Raw genomic sequence first — 22,864 nt, forward strand, 5'->3', positions numbered from 1 at the left:
TGTCTGAAAATCAAACTATGGCAAATATATCATTTGAGAGAACTAAGTAAAATAATTTCAAAATATTTTGCTATTTATTTACTGAATATGCAACTGAATCCTAAGATGATCAAATTACAGTAATAATTAAATCAATTTCCTTGCCCACAACAAAATACCAAAAAAAAATCTTAGAAACCAAAAAAAAACTTCTAAAATTTAGTTCTTGGTAAGAATAAATCATAAACCTTCTGGATTTCAATTTCTACACAGTAAACTGAATAAATAAGGAAAGTAAACCAACAACTACAAAGTATTCCATTATTTTTTTTTTTAAGATTTTATTTATTTATTTATTTGACAGAGAGAGAGAAGGGAACACAAGCAGGCGGAGTGGGAGAGGAAGAAGCAGGCTCACAGTGGAGGAGCCTGATGCGGGGCTCGATCCCATAACGCTGGGATCACGCCCTGAGCCGAAGGCAGAGGCCCAACAACTGAGCCACCCAGGCGCCCCTTCATTACTATTAATAAAGAAAAATAACACCTGCTGCAGGCCTAGTAGGTGTCAGGAACTATGTACTGCATCTACACAGTTTTCTCATTTGATCTTTTCTTTTTATTTTTTTTGGATTTAATTTTTTTATTGTTATTTTTTAAGTTTTTATGTAATTCCATTTAGTTAACATACAGTGTTATATAAGTTTCAGGTGTACAATCTAGTGATTAAACAATTCCATAATCACCTGGTGGTCATCGGGACAAGTGCACTCCTTAATCCCCATCACCTATTTACTTTGTTAGATTTTAAACACTGAATGTTGGCAAATAATCAGCCTAGTCATTAGAATCTTGCCAATGGCATAAGCGGGGATATTTTTTTTTTCTTATTTGATTTTCACAACCACCCTTAATGTTTTTTTTTTTAGATTTTTATTTATTTGAGAAAGAGAGAACACAAGCAGGGCGGAGGGGCAGAAGGAGGGAGAAGCAGGCTCCCCCATGAGCAGGGAGCCCAAAGAGACAGGGGGCTAGATTCCAGAACCCTGGGATCATGAGCTGGGCCAAAGGCAGACGTTTAACAGACTGAGCCAACCCGGAGCCACATGGTAGGTATTTTTATATACAGGTTCAACAGAAGAGGCAACTCAAACAAGTGAACACAATTAAGAGGCAAAGTGGAAATTCTAACCCAAGTTTGACTTCAAATTCTGTTCCTTGTACTATAAATAGTATTGATAATAAATAGTATTGATAATATTATAATAGTATAATAGTATTGATAATACTATAAATAGTATTGATAATAAAACTTACACATGTTATTTTATCCTTGTATTTATCATTATTTATTGCTATAATAGACAAAAAATGTACAATGCTTGAAACAATAAAGTAAATGGAACATGTTCTTAGAAAATTTCTGTTAAGAGTTCATAGATTAATTATTCCAACTTAAGGGACTTTTTCTCAATTGATTAACATAAATTACCATGGAAAACATAATATGGTAAAAAAAATAAGTGAATATATACAAACTAAGAATATTTCAAATTTTCTTCCTTAGAAAGAAAACTGACAATGATTACTTTAAAATGTACTTTATTATCCTACACTAATGTGTTAACTTGAGAAAATTATAGCTTGACTTCAAGCCGTTAACAGTTTTTTTAAACTCATAGGAGTAAGGCAATAATTTAGCCAAATGCCATATAACATATATAAAAAGCAAAATATTTACCTTTAGAGGCCTGCACACACCCTCAGTAATGTGCCCAACAACTTCCTGGATATTTTCTTCAACACCTACAATTAATTACAACATAACTGAAAATTTTTTTCTATATTACACATAAGTTCAAAAAACAAACAATAATGCATATGATTAACGGCACTAATAACAAACATTTAAAATAACATAACAATATTTTATTAAGTCCAATATCTTTTAGGACATTATTAATTATAGTAATATCTGGGTCTAGAGCCTTGTTAATTTATTGCACTGCTGACTAATAAAATAAACATTACTTCTTTGTGAAAAAGAGTAAATACATGAGTCACAGGAAAAAATGACTAGGAAACATATTAACTGAAGGAAGTGATGTGACGATGTATTAGTATTTGTTCTACAAACACCTTATTCTGGGCAGGGGTGCTGAACACAGAAGCTGAGGATATCAAGATGGAAAGCACACCTTGTAATCTAATAAAAAAACTGGCATTCACTAAATACTGACTATTTACCAAGTTCCTGTGTACTTGGCATTTACTGCTTGTGACCGCCTTCTTTTTTAAACACAGAGAAACAGGCTTGGAAGAATGAAGCCATTCCCAAAGAATAACCTATTTCATCCAACTTTGATCTATAGTCTTCCAATCTCTTCACAGTGCCTCTCATAATATTTTACTAAAACATCCTTTAAGAAATTCATTCTTTTAAACTAGGTAATTAGGATAACAGAAAACAACTTAAAGTTCAGACCTTGTGCCAATCAAACATACATGCTGAGTCTAATTTGAATATCAAAGAGCAAAAACAAAAAAATGAGGAAGGGTGAGTAAGGATCTTCCCCAATTTGTACACTAGCCTCTCTAGGAGATCACATGTGAGCCAGAAGGATGCAGGGCTGGGCAATGCAACACAGTCAAATGATACCAGTCACAATATTTCTCTTTAATTCCTATCAAAAACAGAGTATCTTAATTTCCCATTTGCCCCTCAAACTCTAACAGGCATTTTAAGGTAGTCACAATACTAAGAAGATCGGAAATTCTGTAGGAAACAGACATAGCGACTCAAAAATCATCATTTTTTTCTTCCTTGAAATCAAGACCAAAATTTTAAGTACATTTGGTACTACATGAGTAATTATTCAAAAAACTTCACAACAGTCACATGAGAATGAATAAAGCGGTTGGATAGTAGAAAAGAATTAGTAGCTTAATGACTTTAAACAAGTCACTCAGCCTGTTTACTCACAGATAAAAGGAAGATAATAAGTGTGGCGCGGAAAATCTGAGACAGTGTACGCTACACATTCTAGAAGCACCTTGAAAGTGAGGCAGGGGAGTCCAGGCCTGATATGGGAAGGCTACAAGGGACCAGGATACAAGTGTGAACAGCTGTGTGACAGGAAAGTGATGGAGGAGAGAAGTGTATCAGCAGAAAAGGGGAGAAACCAGAGAGGAAAATTAATGAGGGTGCTTAATGTGGCACCTAGGTGTGAAGAGTTTACCTTTGTGAAGATGGCAGCAATAAGAATAGAAACAGAGAAGCCTTGTGTTATTTTCTATACTTAGACATTAGCAATAACAACCAGAGGACCCACCTTGTATGGTTACACGCTTTAGGAGAGCTTCAAGGTGTTCTTTTTCAGAAGCAGTAGCTTGATGGAGCCAGGCCAACATATCTCCTACATATCTAACGTAAAAATGAAACGTTAGTAAAGATTTCTGTCAGAAAAACATCAACTATTCCAACATTGTCTGATGACTATACCTCAAAGGGTCATGGGAGTGCATTTCAATGGGTCTCGGTGTGCCTCCTGGGCCCCCTCTTGTGAGAGCATCGATAAATCCACGAACAACGGTACTTCTTCTGGCTGTTCCAAATTCATCTAAGGTATACCTAGAAGAAACAAGTTATTTGAAAAAAACAGATGAGTTTCTTTTTAATGAGTATATCAAACTATTCATGCAATTTCTGAGATAAGCAAGACATCTACAGCTTCTTTACACAACACCTCTCTCAAGCAATACTGTTTTTAAACAACAAAAAATTTTTATGAAATAACTTTATCATAATGAAAATTCAGTCTAAAGGCATATATTTTTACTCCTCCTCAGAAAGAATGCTGGAATTTGGGATCAATAACAAGGGTAACAGCAATAAGGGACAGAGCAGTGGGTTTGGTAAAAGTAAAAATCGAGGAAAGGAGAAAATCTGGGATTCTTCAGGTTTCAGTACTCTTAGGTCCCAAACATGATGTTCTAGTGTTCACACAGGCCATAATATCTAGTTCTCAGAGGGCTGCTTACAGTTAGAATTCTGCAATCCAAAAAACATCTTTTCTTCTACCATCAAAATTTTCCCCAAACATACTATTCATATTTAAAAGCTTATTTTGACTCCAATACTAGACATATGTTCCCTAAATTTACTGATCAACGAGGCATACGAAGCAAAAACTTTTTTAACTTATATTTAAAAGTCATCCATTATGGTTAAAAGAAAAAAAAAAGACTTCCTAAGTGAAGGAGTTTACAGGAAAGGGAACTTTGAACTGGGAGATCAGGTAATTTGGGGTGAAATTACAGGATGGCCTGGAGTTGCCCAGAGTGCCCACTTCTTTGACTAGAATCAGCCTTGGTTTCCCACTATTACCACATTCCTTACACCCATCCACCAATTCAAAGTTCTTGCTATTTCAAAAGTACCCAGGAAAACAAGAAATTTTTTCACAGTCCAATGTCAGCAGATTCTAGACCCATGAACTTTTAAATCTCTTAGGAGTTTTCTAACAGACTTCATGTTAAGAATTATTTCATTGCCCTCCACATAAACCAAAGTTACCAAAATTTAGGATTTTGGTTTCCAAAGGAATTAATTTCTTAAACTACTATAAAAGCTATACTGCTTTCTTTAATATACTACTCATTTAATAAAAAAATCCACATTTTTTTCAGGGGTGCTTGGGTGGCTCAGTCGGTTAAGTGACTGACTTTTGATTTTGGCTCAGGTCATGATCTCAGGGTCATGAGACTGAGTCCCACATCTGGTTTCAGGCTCAGCCGGAAGTTGGCTCGAGATTCTGTTTCTCCCTCTGCCCCTCCCCTGCTCGCACACATACTCTTTCTCTCAATAAATAAATAAAATCTTAAAAAAAAAAATCCACATTTTTTTAACATAAGAAAGCTCGAAGAGGGAATGTTTTTAAATAAAATGGAAAGTGTAGTAAAGTGGTCAATATCTACATATTTGTAGGAATCTGAACCTTTTTAAAGGGCTGTTCACTAGAAACCAGATCACGTTTTTTTGTGTTTTGTCTTCAGTTAAAAGGAAATGGCTCTGAAATTCTGTGTAGTGACATATTAGCAGCATGTCAAGATGAAATGCACTATCCCGTTAAGCTCTAAGCATGCAGGTGACCTTGCAATCACTTTCCATTTCTTAAAACAAATTAGAACCAAAATGCTTTTTTTCCCCCTCATGCTCTTAAATTTATATGTTTAGTGTAAAGAACGCATTCCTTTAAATGATCACCAACTCCGTGAAATGACTTATGATCAGATGATTACTTGGAGCACAAAAGTCACAAACTTTTAACTTCTCAAATACATAAAACTCATCCTCAGGACCCAACCTGCTACAATAAACAGAAGCAATGTAACTTTTGTTTCTAGGTCTATTCACTCTGACCACCAGTCGTGTTGGAAACCGGTCAATTCACTGGCATTTTAAATGGGGGTGGGGGTGAATTATCAAGTCTGACAAACACTGGACTCTTCTCTGTGTAATTATATGAAATATACACATACATTAATACGAATGTTAATCCCCCTGCAACAATAGATATAATCTGAAGCAAAACCAGCATGCGCCACAATGAATCTTCAATGACATCTATATATGTGAAACTCCTTTTCCCAGAGAAAGAAGAAAATTTCTTTGACTAAAAAGAGATTATTTCCCAACAAAGGTAAAATTCAAAATGGAGCTTTACAGAGGTGAATGTTAAAATTATATAAATATTCTAAAATGCCTCTAGCTAAAATAAAAAATTCAGTCCCCATTTTTAATGTCTATAGCAAAAAAAGAAAAATTCTTGTCAAAAAGCAAATTAAAATATGAAACATGTGGGTCAAAAACAAATTAAAATAGTATAAAAGCCTCCAAGAAATGTAACAAATACATTAAGAATGAAGAAGTTGGCAAATTACTACATTCTTTAACACTTTATATTCTGAAGGTCTACCAAAGGAAGGAAGATGTCAATCTAGTCTACTTACAATAAATTTGTTTATGAAGAAATTTTTTTTTTGAAGATTTTTAAAAAATTTATTCACTTGAGAGAGAGACCAGGAGCAGAGGGGAGAGGCAGAGTGAGAGGAAGAAGCAGAATCCCCGCTGAGCTGGGCGCCTGAGGCAGGGCTCAATCCCAGGACCCAGAGATCATGACCTGAGCCCAAGGCAGCTACTCAACCATCTGAGCCACCCAGGCACCCCTATGAAGAAATTTCTATTCTTGATTTATTGAAAATTAATAATGCATTAGCACTCCAGTTACATATTACCTAATAAAAACTGGGTGGAAACTTTTCCCAAGGACTTCAATAATTACCATTTTTTTTGGCACATGAAACCGACACATTTGAGACACACTAGGGACAGTGAAGCTTTTACCCATTACTTAAAGTTCATATAGTGCCATCTGGTGGTTAACATGACACAATGTTAAATTTTTCCTAAATTTAAAGAAACTATCACTTTGGAGATAATGAAAAGCCAATTTTCTTTTTCAGCACCCATCTTATGGGAATCAATTGGTCTTAAAAATCCTCCTTCTTCCCAAGTTAACTTCCTAATGCCTCTTACAGTCTTCCCCACTGCACTGCTGCCTTCCCTATTCCCTGACATGTGTCCCTTCAACATAAATCTTTTTTGCCTATTATAATTTCTATTCTTTGTCTTTCCAGCTTTTTCTGGCTGTCACAACAGACTCTACATACATACCTCTGTGGCTGACAACTTTCCACCTTATCTCCTTTTAAAATAAAAATAATAGCTAATATTTAGTGATGAGCAAATCATTATGCTAAATACCGTATTGAATAATCTAATTTAATAGTCAAAAAAACCTTATAAGACAGGCACTATTTTTATCCTCATTTAAAGAAACTAAGGTTTTTGAAAGTAGAAGGGCTTGTCAAAAAATCTAATTCAGAGCCCACCTTCTAAACTATTATGCAATACTGCTCCTTTCCAAGTGTTTGGAAAGAATCAAAATTTAGTAAAAATATATGTACATGGTAGAAGTCAGCTGACCAAAACACACAAAGGCATTTTTTTAAACAAAGACTAACCTTATGAACAAATATGAATCTGTGGACAATGTAACATTTGATTAAAATCAAATACCAAATATTTTCAGTACTAAAAGACGCTCATAATTAAACACCAATACCTAAAGTAAAAAAGCTGGGAAAGAAATTCCAAGCTGGATAAAATCTGCTGAGCTGGTGATCCATAGTGAACATGGTTTATCATATATACATGCATCACATTCAGGGCTATTACAATGCAGCTCTTGCTACCAACCCAATAGCCAGTGCAAGCTTTTGCAATCAATTTCCCCAAAATACATGTTCTTTCTCAATCTACATCTTTGCACCTGCTGTTCCCTCAACTTGGGATACTCTCAATTCCCTTCTTTTCCTGGAAAATGTCTATCCAACCTTTAGAACTCACTTTAAAACTATTTCCCAGAGGAAACCTTCCCTAAGGTTCATCCCTTTCCCCTACCACAGAATACTCGAGCCACACAGCACCTAACACAGGGACTCTAAAATAGCAATTAATATAGTCATTAAAATGGATGTTTTTATATCTGCTCCAATAAAATAAAGCAATTTCAGGGTAGGGTTTCACTGATATTGTGTCTCTAGCACATAGAACTGTGCTTAACATATAGTAAGTACTCAGTAAGTAGTACTGGAATGTTATTATTTTACACAGCTGTCCCAGCATTTGTGTTCTGGAAAGTTCTTATAGGCTAAGCAATGTTCCAATCAGAAAGAATAATGAGAAATCCTCTAAAACTATTACAAGCCTCTGAAAGGCATGTCTCAGAGCAGGACTGAACACCTATGGAAGAGTCCCCTGGTTTTCTGTTTCCTGCAATATAACTCCCCACTTGGAGTTATACTCTCCCTATTTCCATACTATTGCAGAAATTAAAAATAAAAAAAAATTCTATTTTATATAAAGAAAATTAAAATACAGAATAATAAAAAATATGTGAACAATTAATAATACATAGAGTTCTTATACAAATCACCATCATATAGCTGTTGGCTGGCATAACTTACAGAATCAAACACCTGAACTCTTTCTTTTCTTGAATCCTATTAATGGAATCCTGATTTTAAATTTTCTTTTTTCATTTCTGGAAAATTATATTTCTTTTTATTTTTTTAAAGATTTTATTTATTTATTCGACAGAGATAGAGACAGCCAGCGAGAGAGGGAACACAAGCAGGGGGAGTGGGAGAGGAAGAAGCAGGCTCTTAGCGGAGGAGCCTGATATGGGGCTCGATCCCATAACGCCGGGATCACGCCCTGAGCCGAAGGCAGATGCTTAACCGCTGTGTCACCCAGGCGCCCCTGGAAAATTATATTTCTCAGTCCCCTATCTAACCTCCTTCTTTCTAGGGAAGGGTTAACAGAGGAGTTTAAGTTTCATGCAATTCTAAGGTAATTAATGAGATGACAGATTGAGGAAAAGCCCCTTAACCTCTACATAAATAAGGGGTAGTCTAGTTATAGAGACACCTGCTTTTCCCCTCCATAGGGCATTCTATAATACACAACACACAAATAAGCTGATGTTCCAATGATACACATATGAGATGAAAATACCACTGTAAATTATTATATTACTCAAACTATTGTATATAAATTTGATAATACTGAAAGCTAGTGTAACTCATCAAATAAAAAGTAGATTTATTTTTTTTTAATTAGGAAAAAGTCACCAACTTATATAAGACAGGTCTATCCTGTAGGGCTTCCATAGCCTGAGTTAATACTGGAGATATGTCACATGATTCTTGTGTCAAGGTTCTGCATTCACCTGAAAAACAGTTAACATATAATTATAGCACTTGTTAAATTAAAATTAGGTCTCTATTATATCCATTGTACACCCAGAGTCTAAATTCTATAACAAATACTACATGAAAAAAAATGCTCAGAAAAACTTAGAGAATATGCCAATCAAAAAATATTTTATGCTGTCAACCAAACCAAAAATGTAAGCTTAAGTATTTGTATAACTTTATATGACCACACACGCTATCCAGTGCACCCCAAACCTCTATTTTATTATTTAAAAACCACAGTTCCAAAGAAACCAAACAATGAACAAATATTCACTGAGTAACTGCTATATACATGGCAATGTTCAAGGGGGAAGAGGCAGAATAAAAAATATATTACCAATCCCTTTCCTTGGGAGCAAACTTTAAGCAGTTTACTAAAAATGTTTACACAAGTAATACATGGTAATAAGATTATAATTTCAAAATAGCTTAGATTCTAAACTTTTAAAAATCTCTACACCATTTTCTTTATTTTACTATTCTAATGTTATCCATAAAATGCTAACTAAATATCTACTATGTTCAAAAAACTTTGAACTTGTTCAGAAATTCCCAAACATTTGGTATATGTGGATCTCACACTAGCAGTATGTTTTCTAGCATGCACTGAGAAAAATGCATGCATGTTTGGAATTGAAGGGATCTTTTATTTTTAAGAAGACTGTTGACTATATTCCCTATGCTGTACTTTTCATCCACATGACTTATTTTATAACTGGAAGTTTGTATCTCTTAGTCCCCTTCACCTAGTTTGCCCACCACCTCCATCTACCTCCCCTCTGGCAACAGCCAGTTTGTTCTCTGTATTTAAGAGTCTGTTTGTTTTGTTTTTTAGATTCCACATATAAATGAAATCATATAGTATTTGCCTTTCTCTTTCTGCCTTACTTCACTTGGCACAGTAATTCCCTCTAGGTCTATCGATGTTGTCACAAATGGTAAAATTTCAATTGCTTCTATGGCTGAGTAATAGCTGATTCTATATATATACATCACATCTTCTTTATCCATTCAATTGACCTTGGGTTGTTTCCATATCTTGGCTATTGTAAATAACACTGCAATAAACATAAGGATGTATGTATCTTCCTGAATTACTGTTTTCATTTTCTCTGGGTAAGTATTTAGCAGAATCACTGGACCATATGGTATTTGCTTGTAATTTTCTGCGGAACCTCTATACTGTTTTCCACAATGGTTGCACCAATTTATATTCCCATGAATACTGCATGAGGGTTCCTTTTTCTCCACATCCTCACCGACATTTGTTATTTCTTGTCTTTGTGATATTAGTCATTTTGACTGGTGTGGTGATATCTCATTGTGATTTTGATTTGCATTTCCCTGATGATTAATGATGCTGAGTATCTTTTCCTGTGTTTGTTAGTCATCTGGTAGATCTTCTTTGGAAAAATGTCTATTTAGTTCCTTTGCCCATTTTTTAATCAAATTGTTTTTCTAGGGTTGAGCTGCATGAGCTCTTTATATATTTTGGGTATCAATCCCTGATCAGATATATCATTTGCAAATATCTTCTCCCACTCAGTAGGTTGTCTTTTTGTTTTGTTGATGGTTTCCTCTGCAGGAATTAGAGATATCTTAAGAGGATTCCAAAGTCCTTAGGAGTCAGAAGGCCATAGTTTAGAACCACTATGTTAGGTGTTGTGGGAGCACAAAAAAATGTGAGGCAATGTCCTTGCCTTTGAGAAGTAGAAATGTAACTGGAGAGGCTAAGATATACATATATGAAAAGTTAAGTAGTAATGTACTGAAGGTCAAATGTTTCCAGCAGTTAGTGTTTAGAGGTGGGAAAAGTCACTGTGATTTACTGTAGTCATGGAGGGTTCCAGAAAGATGCAGAATCTAAGTTCAGCTTTGAATACTGAAGTAGGAATTGAATTTAAAGACAGAAAGTCAGACAACACGCCAAATAGGAGTCAACAGTGCAAACAAGACCAACAGAAAAAGAAATGGGTTTAGGGCATAAAGAGTAAAATGATCAAGCAGATAATTAAAGTTTTCCACAGTCTAGCACAGATGTTACTAGTTAACTGTCTGTATTCCTAACTCCTTCCAACAAGTCAGTTGGTAACACCTATTAAAATGTCATGTACTTCTATCCTATCCTTCTGTCTTTGTCTTTGGTTTTAACAGGCAGTTTTGTGAACAGAATACTGAGACATTTTAAAACAAAACTAAAATAAATAAACCACTTATGGCAGGCAAAATAGTGGCCCTTCAAAGATCTCTAATTCTTGGAACCTGTGACTGTTATAGTACATGGCAAAAGGGACTTTACAGACAAAATTAAGGTGACAGATCTTAAAACAGGGAAATGTTCCCGGATTATGCACGTAAGTCCAATGACATAGGTCTTAAAAGTAGAAGAGGCTGGCAAAAGAGTCAATCAGAGATATGATATGGACGAAGAGGCAAGAGAGATTCAAAGTGAGAGAGTGACTCAATCCATTACTGCTGGCTCTAAAGACAGAGGAAGAGGCCATAAACCAAAGAATGCAGGAAGCCTCTACAACTGGGAAAAGCCCGCAGCGAAAGCCAGCAAGGAAACTCACACCTTAGTCCATCCTGCAGACTCAAGTTACTAAATTATGCCAACAAACTAAATGAGCAAGGAAACAGATTCTTCTTAGAGCCTCCAGAAATGAATGCAGTCCTGCCAACACTATTAGCGTGTGACAGCATGTCTTATTTCTGACCTACAGAACTATAAGGTAATAAATTTGTGTTGTTTGAAGTCATTAAGTTTATGGTGATCTGTTATAGCAACAAGAGAAAAATAAATTCACCATGTATAAAACAGTACTTAAATAATAAAAAATGTCTAATCAACTCTAAGATAATGTAGGGCAGAAATACTAACTTTATTTTTTTATTATCATCCTTAACCATACATAGAGCTTCAATGATACAAGATGCTCATGATACAAACACAACATGTTCAAAAGTAAAGCTCATTTTTCTTTTTAAAAATACTTTTTGATTACTAAGATCAAAATACAATACCAAAGGTCAGATGAAATAACCAAATTGAAAACTAATATTCATGAATCTAGACCGTATGAAAGAAATCACTTACTTTGAGCCCACCGATAAAGTCTTTCATAAGCTGTTTCTTGAAGCAAGGCCATCTGTTCCATAATTTCTAAACTAAGAAAATTAAAGATTTATTTTAATTTAAAGGTACGGATAACAGCTACACCTAAGAATTTAATCGTATTATTTAATTACAGAGTGATCTGGTTACAGTATATTAACTTTTTATCATTTTATGGAATGATTTTTCAATAATTTTTTTATGACTAAGTAAATGTTGTCAAATTTTAATACCATCACTCAGATAGGCAAGTGTTATTTTACTCTGTAAGTATCAGGGTATAACTAACTCCCCCCTTATCCAAAGATACATAAAGAGTAAATTCCTATTTCACAAAATGCCATATTTCAAAAAAACCTAGGATGCCTTTAAAATTTTAGAAATATCAGCGGAAATACAATTATGAATTGAAAACGTTACTTACCCTGCTGTTTGTTGGTTTGTACGCAAGAGAACTTTGACATCGTTATGAATTCGTTTTACTCTTCCCAATGCCTTGAAAAAATCCTTTAAAATTAAGAATGCAACTTTAAAATGCCCATGTTTTCAGGTGAAATTACATTACTTTAAATTGAAATATCACTACAAGGGAAAAACAAATCCTTTCATTTACTTTAATGAAGCCCTCCTATAACTGACCTTAACTTTCTCTAAATTTTTATAGAAAGTGTAATAGATATTTATTTAAATTTTAAAACATATATTAATTCAATGTCTGCTAGTACCAAACAGTATGCTAGTTGCTGGGAACACAAAATTTATAGACAAAAATCCCTGTCCTCAAGAAATACATAGTCTAGTGAAAGAGAATGCAAACCTAAAGATTACTACATAAAGAAAAACATGCTACATATTACCTTATGACTTAATTAACCATATTTTTGTGATCACTGAAGATGATGTTTTACGTATCTTTTATATACCTGTTCTTGCCTCCTAATCCAAGAGTAGAATGTAAAGTTGGAGGCATAAAAGAGACTAAAATCTCCTATTTCACAACAGAAAATAAGGAACATAGATAACCAAAGCGCCCCCCCCCCTCTTTTTTTTTTAAATCAACAGATCCAGGATACAGAATTTAGGAAAGAAGCAATTAACAAGGTTGAAAATGGCTGACAAAGGACTTAGAAATGAGGAGGAGTAGGTTTTCTTTATAAACTTGATACTCTTTGATTTCTTTAAAAAAAATCTAGATATTGCTTTGAATAAACAACAAAGCCAAATTAAGGTAATTTAAAATGCATCTTAGCTTCTAAACTTAAAAAATATTTTTAAATCAAACTTTTAAGATGGTAAAATAAAGCCTTAAAAAAAGTGATTTCTCTGTAAGTCAGTATCTGCTGTGCTTTAAATGATTGTAACAGAAAGCAAGATACCTCAGTAATAGGTCCTTCTCTAGTACCTCGGAGGAGACCCATTTCATCAGAAGTCAGCTGGAACTTGGATAAGAAGGCATCTGCGACTTGTGCTCTTATTTCTAATCTTTGACTATATTTTTTAAAAAGCAATAAAAAAAATTAAGCATGCTGTGAATTTGCATCGCCTAAAACAAATTACATCTCTGACATAATAACTTCTTAAAACAAGTGTGAAAGATTCTCAACATCTTTGAAAGCCTCAATTCTGCCTCAAACATTAGAAGCTCATCAGGCATGTAGATAATAAAATTAGCTGAAATCGTTCTACCTCAGATACCTGCAGACAGTAAAAGGAGTTAATCATTATGGAAAAGAAGAAATAAGTTCACAAATGGTCTCTGCACAACAAATTCTCAGCCACTTACATGTACTTGAATTGTTCATCTTGTAATAACAAGATTATCTTACAGGAGAGAAATACACCCATCTTCAACTAATTTCTTCTTAGTCAGTAAAAAATCCTAAGCTTCTGAAGTTTTCACATGAAGTACACAGCAACCCCAAATCAGGTCTATTATTTTTTAATTTTAGGTTAGAAACAGCAGTCAAGAACTCATTTACCAATTCTTCATAAATCTATAAAAGCACTTCACTTTTATCTTCCCCATTTTTTCTGCATGATATGGTAATAAAAAAGCCTTTTAAATTACATTATCTGGATGCAACCTGTCTAGACTAGCTTGACAATTAAGAAAAGGCACGCTCTTATCTGGAATGTGGTCTGTGAAGACCTGAAGGAGTGAGTCGAGTCACCATCTAAATGCAAGTTAGGAGTACAAACTACCTGAATGGATTTCAACATACCGGGCTACTCTATCTTAGATTTAGAGATATATAAATAAAATTGGGTTTCACTAGCAGTAACCACAAGGCAGTAATATTCCACAATTTAATAATATTCAAATGAGAGTGAACAAAATAAACATGAACATTATATGTATAGAAAGTACAATGCATCTGCCATCTTTGTTTTGTTGGTATGCTAGGGTTGTCAGGTTTTAAATTCAGTCAAATGCTCTGAAATAATATAGCAAGTTAGAAAGTAAAAGTCCTCTAGGTGGCAGTAACATTCTGTTTATCTCACATAATAATGTAAATCACCCAATGAAATCTACAATAGGTAAATGGCATATGTCCTTAATCGTCTTATTATGGGTATCAAAAAGCCACCTTAACAGGTTTTGTTTTATACTCTTAAAGCTCCAATCATTATGCAGGATTTAAGGTAATTACAAGAATTCATAAAATTCCTTGAGATTATATAGAACAATCATTTTGACTAAAACCTTTTTGATGCTTCTTTTGGATCTATCTCTAGAGTCAATTTATTAGGCACAAAGGAAATAAATTTCTTTAGTTTATAATTTACTTTTGTTTTAATCAAAGCTAGTATTACCTATCTTGATATTACTTCTTAATCATTAAATCTCATTCCAAATAATATTGTTGACTATTCTAAAAAAAAAAAAAAAAAAAATCCATGAAATAAAGACTTTGAACCAGAGGCTCTATATCTACAAAAGATTTGGTCCAAAAATACATTGAACAATGGCCACACTGCTAAAACAAGGGTTTGGTATCTCAAGATGAAAACTATTTTAAAAGTAGTAATGAAATAAATTCTAATATATTTTTAAGTCATGTTACTCTTTAGTTACCATATATGTCCTTCCCAGGTAAAACTGCACAACCATTCTGACAGAAAGTTACTGTTAGATAGTGATAGTCCAATCATTTGGTATGAGAGCATCTGTGCAATCTAATAACATTAACGGGGACCTACAATGTGTAAGAGCCCTAAGCCAGGGTCTGGTGTGGCAAAAGATACATAGGATACAGACTTCGTCACCCTCTTACATCAAAATTGATATATGGTATCTTTTGGAGAGTTTTTAATATCTAAATAAAATCATATAAAATAAATGTTCATACAAAACATATAAATGGCTACAATAAATTACAACTTCTTTGAGATGTGTTCATGTAATCACTGCATATTGTATGTTATATAATATATAAATAAATACAGCAAATACATTCTATGAAATAATATGCGGCAGATAAATATGATGTAGATCTGTATATATTAACATGAAATGATCTTTAAGGCATTTTATAGATACAAAAAGCAAGTTGCCATAAATATATAGAGCAACACATATTTATTTTTTTTTAAAATACATATAAAACATCCATAAATGAATTTTCAGGATATGTCTTCATATATTAACTAAGTATTTAGAATAAACTGACTAATTAATCCTTATAATGATTCTTTCAAGCATTCTCAGAACATGATTTATGAATCTTACTGTGCTTTTTTTTTTCCTGAAAATATGCCTCTGTCATATTTTAACTCAATGTTTTAGACTAACCTCTACCAAATAATTTCAAAATAATAAGAAAAAGAATTTAAAAATGGGCAAAATACATAAAAGAAAACAAAAAAGATTAGGAAATATAAATGGCATGACAAAATGAAAAGAATACTGATTCACCAACATTCAATAAAATGTAAATTAGAATTATGATGCTATTGTTCATCTATAAAATTTGCAAAGTTTTTAATGACAATACCTACTACTGACAAAGGAGACATCCTCATATATTGCTGACAAAACTGTAAATTGGTATAACCTTTTTAGAGAGGAATTAGTTTATAACAAATAACAGAATTAAAATAAAACTAGAACTATTAAAAAATAAAATAGTAAGAAAGGATGAAAAAGTAAGTAAGAGCTGAGAAAAGCTATTCTAATTAAATTAGGCACAAAATAGCCTAAACTTCCTAACCACCAAAGCCAATGTAGAAACAAGATGTGCTGATAGGTTTATCTAATAAAGGCTTTGGAGGAGGATGGAAGAGTAATGTTCCCTGACAGATGTCAGGCAATGCGTTCAGCACCTATGCATACCATCCAATCATGACAACAACCCCATGACACAGATGCTAGTCCCTTTTTTCAGAAGTGAAAACTGAGGCCGAAGGTTAAGAAGTTACTTCTACAAAATTAAAAATCTAATGAACTCTTACCCAAGATTTAGATTAGAATTCAGGGTTTTGTCTTCAAAGTTTACATTCTTTCCACTTTAACAAACTACACCTCAAAAAGAAACAAACATTCACCAGAGATTATTTTTCTGGGTCCAGAAAGAAATCTGGCTGTTGGGTCTTCACAGAAGACAAAAAAATGTATAATAAATAGTGACTTCAATAGTATTAAAAAATATAGAAGTATATTTTGTGGATATTATTTTCTGATTATCACTGAAATTCACCTTCTATCATCTAAATACCATAAAGAAATGTTAGCTGAAGTTCTTGAAGGCAATTCTACATGGACCTTTACCTATTAGAGCATCAGCTGTCACAATGACTGACCTTCTTTTAACCCAGCTGGGAAAATATTCATATCCTTTATATATCTGTCTCAATAAGAATGTCATGTTATCCAAATAAGCCCACAGAATTTCTATTTCTAAAGCTAATCGCTTGTTTAACAAGGTTTCTTGCTAAAAAGAAAACGTAATATTTAAAAATGGAAAAACAACTCTCGGCCAGCTCCTAGGAATCTGTTATAATTTCTGCTATGTAATTTTCCTAAAATACTTTCCACAAATGTTCACTTGGCACATCAAAGCTACAGCTCTTGGGATACTAGAATGTCAGAAATTTTCACTCCCAAAAGCATACCAGGCCAAAACATTTTCATCAGCTTACTAAAATAATAAACATGAACAACCCTGCTTAGTTTTGAGAATATACAGAGAAACACAATGTTTTAATGTTGCCTCCTGCAGACATTAATCAGGGTCCCATATATGGTATAAGCTCCAATACAATGTTTCTTTTTCAGTTTTTATTTTATGTTCCTTTCCTGACATTAGATTAGTTGCATTCCATATTCCTTTACTCAAAAATTATTTATTGAATCTACAATGTATTAGGCACTGAGACATAAAAAGAGGGTAAGAAATTATCATTGTTCTCAACGAGTTCACAGTTTAGAGGGAAAAGAAACAACCAAATCAACAACTAATTACAAAAGACTGTAATACACACTAAAATACATGAATCCATATTCTACTCATTTTCATTCACCCATTTATTCAATGAACCAATATTAACATACCTATCTGTAACTACCACAAGAAAAATGTATACAGTGAACTCTTAATTATATCAGAGAAGATTAATCATAGCTAGAAAAATAAAAGACAATGAGTGTGGAAACAAAATTACTAAAACTTTAAAAACACCTACATTTTAAAAAGCAATCTTTTTATAATTCCACAGCAAACAATAAACAACACACTGTCACCTCCAAGAATGAATAACCCCTCAACTCAAATATCAAGTTTGATACTCCTAAATTATCATTTTATATTTATTTTCCTCTTGGATAATAGCTTAGAATCTTATATGTTTTATGCATTTTGAATCACGCTTTTTATTACTTTAACTCTGATTTGGAATTATCTATAATTTTCTTTCCACTTAATCTCCAAATTAATGAAGAGGTAACTAAACAAAGGAAAACTTACCTTTCAGCTTGAAGCTTAGTAGTTTTTACTATTAAATCTTGTGTCTGTTCCTTTGCTGCCTAAAATTATAAACATATCTAACATTAGTACATTTCAATATTTTTATACTTCAGAAAACTAATAGTACCACTTATTGAAGTTCAAACTTATAGCATGTGAGATCCAGAACTCAAAAGTTTAAAAAAGGCCAAAATATAAATAAATAAGTAAAATATAAATAAATAAATAAATAAATAAATAAATAAATAAATAAATAATTTAAAAGGCCAAACAGTTGACACCAATGTTTCAAGGCTCAAATACTACTTTTACTAAGAGGAACCCACTCAGAGTTCTCAATAGACACATAATACTAAGGCTTACAAGGGAAAAGGTATCAGGGCGCTAAAGAATTTAACAGTTCATGATGTTTTTAGTGAAACAGAAGTACTGCAAAAACAGGATAAGAATGAAAAACGTGACTTCTGTTATGCACATGTGACTTGAGATACCATGAGACCTCTAAATGGAATTGGAAGGTAAGTCACTGAAATGCTAGTGTGGAACTCAACAGAAATGCCCAAGATGGAGATAAGCATTTGAGAGTTGGAATATACAAATTATCCCTTATATAGGGTTTTGGGGAAGATGAGAGACAGCCTATCTAAAGAAAAAGTTCCTGACCAAGTTTTATATTAAACAATCTTCCTCCCCCAAGCCAGAACTAAAAGGATCAGGAATGAAAACTTGATGAAAAGCTATTCTATCCTAAGATTAGGCAAATATTTTAAAGTGGACTGAAACAAAAGACAAATATAGCTACTCAGATTCTCAAAGAACTAAACATGAGGCAATTAGAAAAGAGAGGAGAAACAAGTGGGTGTATGGCAGCTAGAGACATGGGGTCCATGCCCTGAAGGGACAGAGTGAGTTAGAATTATGTATAAATAAAGCCACTAGAAAGTGGAAATTACAGTTGAAGTATTTTAACTATGTGGGCCCACTTACACAAGAACTACAGTTCTGTAAATCTCTTTTCTCTTCCTTATGATTTTCTTAGTAACGTTTTCTTGTCTCTAGCTTACTTTATTATTAGAATACAGTATATAATACAAATAACATAAAATATGTGTTAATTGGCTGTTTATGTTAACAGCTTCTGGTCAACATTAGGCTAGTAGTAGTTAAGTTTTGGGGTGTCAAAAGTTATATGTAGACTTTTGCCTGTGTGGGCGGTCAATGCCCCTAACCTCTGGCATTGTTCAACGGTCAACTGCATAAAGTAGACAAACACATACTGTGGAAGATCAGTCTGTTAAAGATAGGATACCAGAGCAAATATGTGAAGATATAGGTCATTTTCAGGCTGGAACACTACAATAAAGAGCCAAGCTTCTGCTGCTAATGTTTCTAGAGCTACATTAGATCTAGACAGAAATCCCTAGCCCACCGCAACTTCTGGGTTCTTAGAGGCCTAATCCTCCTATAGTCTTTCAGATTGTCAATATAACTTTCTGCCTCATTGCTTCATATGGGCATCCCATCAATGAGCCCCCCCACCTCCACCTCCAGTTGAGTCTGTGTTCCTTGCAACCAAAGTATGCACCTAGCAAATAGTAAATATTTTTAAGAAAATAGATTTGAACCTAGGTAATTCAGCAGATCAATAACTTTTAAGGAAGGAGTTGAACACGATGGCTCCCATGGTACTATTCTAAAATTATTACTTTTTAAATTTACTAATTTCTTCAAATTCTTCCTTATCTTTCTTAATGTTGCTTTGCTTTCAAGATCCACTGCCACCTTATTCTTGCCTAATGTAATTGTTTAAAAGGTAGTATTCCCTCAATTTCAAAATATATTTACATTTTAATATTTGTGAAAAAAGAATGCTTCACAAAATCAGTATCAAAAAATGCTTACTAGCTTCTTTTTTTAGTCTCAGTCATTATTAAATTGAAGGTATATCTTACAGAAAATACCATCTATTAATTGCTGAAATATGATACTTATGGTGTACAATAAGAATTATATTTCCTGACTCTTCATTCATAAATTGTGGTAATGATTCCAAAATAATGTTTAATAATACCACTAAAGATCATTATCCTAAAACAATTTCCAATTTATCTTAAATGTTAATGATGATTATTTCTCATTAATAAACATATGCCTCTAAATGTAATTTATCCAAGCAAGTCCACAACATATTATTAATAACATTTCTAAAAGTATCCTGTAATAATAACTTCTAAAATGTCCTAAGTCCAAAGTATTTTGAAACATATGAGCTAATTAAATTAGTCCTGTGTATAACATCCTAAAATGAAGAAGTAATTCTTTTTTCTATTAATGAATAAATTAAAAACATTACTCTAGAGTTGATAGTCCGAGTGGGTACTATGAAGATTCCAACAACACTACATGCAAATAAATCAGTGCCAACGGATGAACAAAACTTTCAAAATCACAGATCTAATCCCTATTAATCTGAGAATCAAAACTAAATGTAAACAACAAGTAGTATACAATATTTTTAAATATTCAGTTTAAAAAGCTATGAGAGAATCTTTTGCAAGTGATGAAAATGTACATACTCATTATGGTAGCTGTTTCATGGGTCTAGAACTGTCAAAATGCATTGATTTGTATACATCAAATGGATGCAGTTTATTATTGTACATCAATTTTTCCTCAATAAAATTGATATAAAAAAAGAAAGAAGGGCCCACGCCATTATAAGGAAAAAATAGGATTGGTGGGTACAAAGAAAATACAAAGGACTGGGGTGCCTGGGTGGCGCAGTCCTTAAGCGTCTGCTTTCGGCTCAGGGCGTGATCCCGGTGTTCTGGGATCGAGCCCCACATCAGGCTCCTCCGCTGGGAGCCTGCTTCTTTCTCTCACACTCCCCCTGCTGTGTTCCCTCTCTCACTGGCTGTCTCTCTGTCAAATAAATAAATAAAAATAAAATCTTTAAAAAAAAAAAAAAAAAGAAAATACAAGGACAAAACCAAAGAGGATGCTTTGTGATTTAAAATACTTATAATCTGTTTTGAAAATAGCATGAAGAATAAAAATACTTTGATCTTTTCATATCTACAAATAGCTATGATAAAAGGATAAAGATACAATTAAAGATAAAAATTAGAAAACAAGAGATACTGCCCCCCAAAACAGGAACTTGAGTAATCCCATAACACCACATATAAAAATACTACAAAATAATTGCAAGAGTATAAAATACAAAAAACCCTACAGAGTGTAATTTGAGAAAAGGCATTAAATCATGAAAGCCAGAAGATGAGAAAAGGAAATTAAAGTTAGAGGTACAGAATAGTCAAACAAAATTACTAAGTAACAAATGTAATATTACAAAAAATGTAAAATGACAATAATTAGCAAAGATTTTATGACTATTTAAGTACTATGTAATTCATAAGGACCTAAGGTTGAACAATAGATATGCTAATAATATCTGATTCAATAAGAGTACTGAAATTTAGTTAAGACTAGGAAAGCTAAAATTTTAGAGAAACGGGAAACTGGTTCTAGAGATAGATCATGCAAGTAGCTTAGGATTGATTTGTGGAATATGCATATGATTCTTCCTAGAATCACTGTAGCTGTCAATAGTTCCAGGAGAATCTTAGTAAACATAATCATGACTGACTCTTAGGAGGAACCCTATTCTACTCACTATTTCAAAATGCTATAAATGAGGGTAATTAGGTTAAATCTTAACTCTGCAATCAAACTGGAAGTTCCAAACTGCTTTAATAAACAGATGTAGAGTTACAGATATTTTCCTGAGATTTTTTTTTGTGGGGAGGCTGAGCACAAAACATGAGTAAGCTGGGTCTTTGTTAGGCATAGCTTCAGTCTCGACTTACTCCTGAGACTTTCTACTAAGGAACTCATTTCTGCTGGATTTATGGAATATTACAGGATTGAGAGGTTTATCAAAATTCTATACAGTTAGCTCCACACTGACTAGGTCAAAATAAAAAGGCAACTGGAGTTAACTGAACAATATCAGTAAACCATCATCCAAAAATACCTATTTATAGTTTAAAAATAAGCATAATATTTATATTTGAACTTCCTATAGGAGATGATATATTAGATAGCCACATATCTTGTAGATCTAGCTAACAATTTTTGAAAGCTTACTTTGAACCAGGAACTAAGCTAAAATCCAGCCATTACACAGTACCTGTAGGCGACTTGTCATATCTTGACAACAACTGCTCATTGCTTGAACATCTTCATGTATACTCTCAAGTTCCTGAAAAGGAAAAAATAACAGCAAGCATTACATATATTGTTAAAGAAATTCTCTCCCCTAAGCCAAAACCTATTTTCATCTCATGAGTTTTTTTTTTTTTTTTGCCAAAGCATGACAAAAGATCTCATATTTAAGATTGGAAATAATTAAAAAGAATAACACCTAGTGATAAAAAAGATGTAAAGAAATTAGTATATGCTTTTTAAAGGGGGTGACATTTGGAAATGGCAAATGCTTTAAGAATATTAATACCTCTTCAATCAGGTATACTCACACTAAGATTTATCCTAAGGAATCAATCAGATAAGTGTGCAACAATATATGTAAGAAGATGATCAACACAGAGTTGCCTAAAACAAAAGGAAAATGTGAAATATTTCCAACCACACAATGGAAATCTGTGCACATACATAACAATGACTGTGTGTGTGTGTGTGTTGGCATGGAAAGATGTCTATATAAGATAAAAAAAGTATTATGAAACAATACATATAATACCTCCCATTTAAAAAAAAAAATATATATATATATACACACATACACACATACAGAAGAACACAGGAAAAGCCAGACAATAAAATAATGACAAAAGATATTTCTGGGTGATAGGATAATAAGCAATTGTTCTGACTTCTGATCTTATCTAACTTTTCAATAATGAAT

General features: G+C 33.2%; 1 protein-coding gene across 4 annotated transcripts in view; it reads right to left on the reverse strand.

The window, feature by feature from the left end:
- Nucleotides 1-22,864, reverse strand: part of COG6 (component of oligomeric golgi complex 6) — an 89,808-nt gene that overhangs the window by 60,387 nt on the left and 6,557 nt on the right. For all 4 annotated transcript variants that reach the window (XM_045796906.2, XM_045796905.2, XM_045796907.2 and 1 more), the window contains exons 3-11: nucleotides 22,130-22,201; nucleotides 17,938-17,996; nucleotides 13,351-13,462; nucleotides 12,399-12,481; nucleotides 11,957-12,027; nucleotides 8,738-8,831; nucleotides 3,479-3,607; nucleotides 3,309-3,400; nucleotides 1,718-1,782 (exon numbers count right to left, since the gene is read on the reverse strand). In XM_045796906.2, coding sequence (XP_045652862.2) covers nucleotides 1,718-1,782; nucleotides 3,309-3,400; nucleotides 3,479-3,607; nucleotides 8,738-8,831; nucleotides 11,957-12,027; nucleotides 12,399-12,481; nucleotides 13,351-13,462; nucleotides 17,938-17,996; nucleotides 22,130-22,201 — 777 coding nt within the window. The remainder of the gene's footprint in view (nucleotides 1-1,717; nucleotides 1,783-3,308; nucleotides 3,401-3,478; nucleotides 3,608-8,737; nucleotides 8,832-11,956; nucleotides 12,028-12,398; nucleotides 12,482-13,350; nucleotides 13,463-17,937; nucleotides 17,997-22,129; nucleotides 22,202-22,864) is intronic.

This window comes from Ursus americanus, chromosome 10, assembly GCF_024610735.1.
Source record: "Ursus americanus isolate L20-20 chromosome 10, mUrsAme1.1.p, whole genome shotgun sequence".
Taxonomy (NCBI): domain Eukaryota; kingdom Metazoa; phylum Chordata; class Mammalia; order Carnivora; family Ursidae; genus Ursus; species Ursus americanus.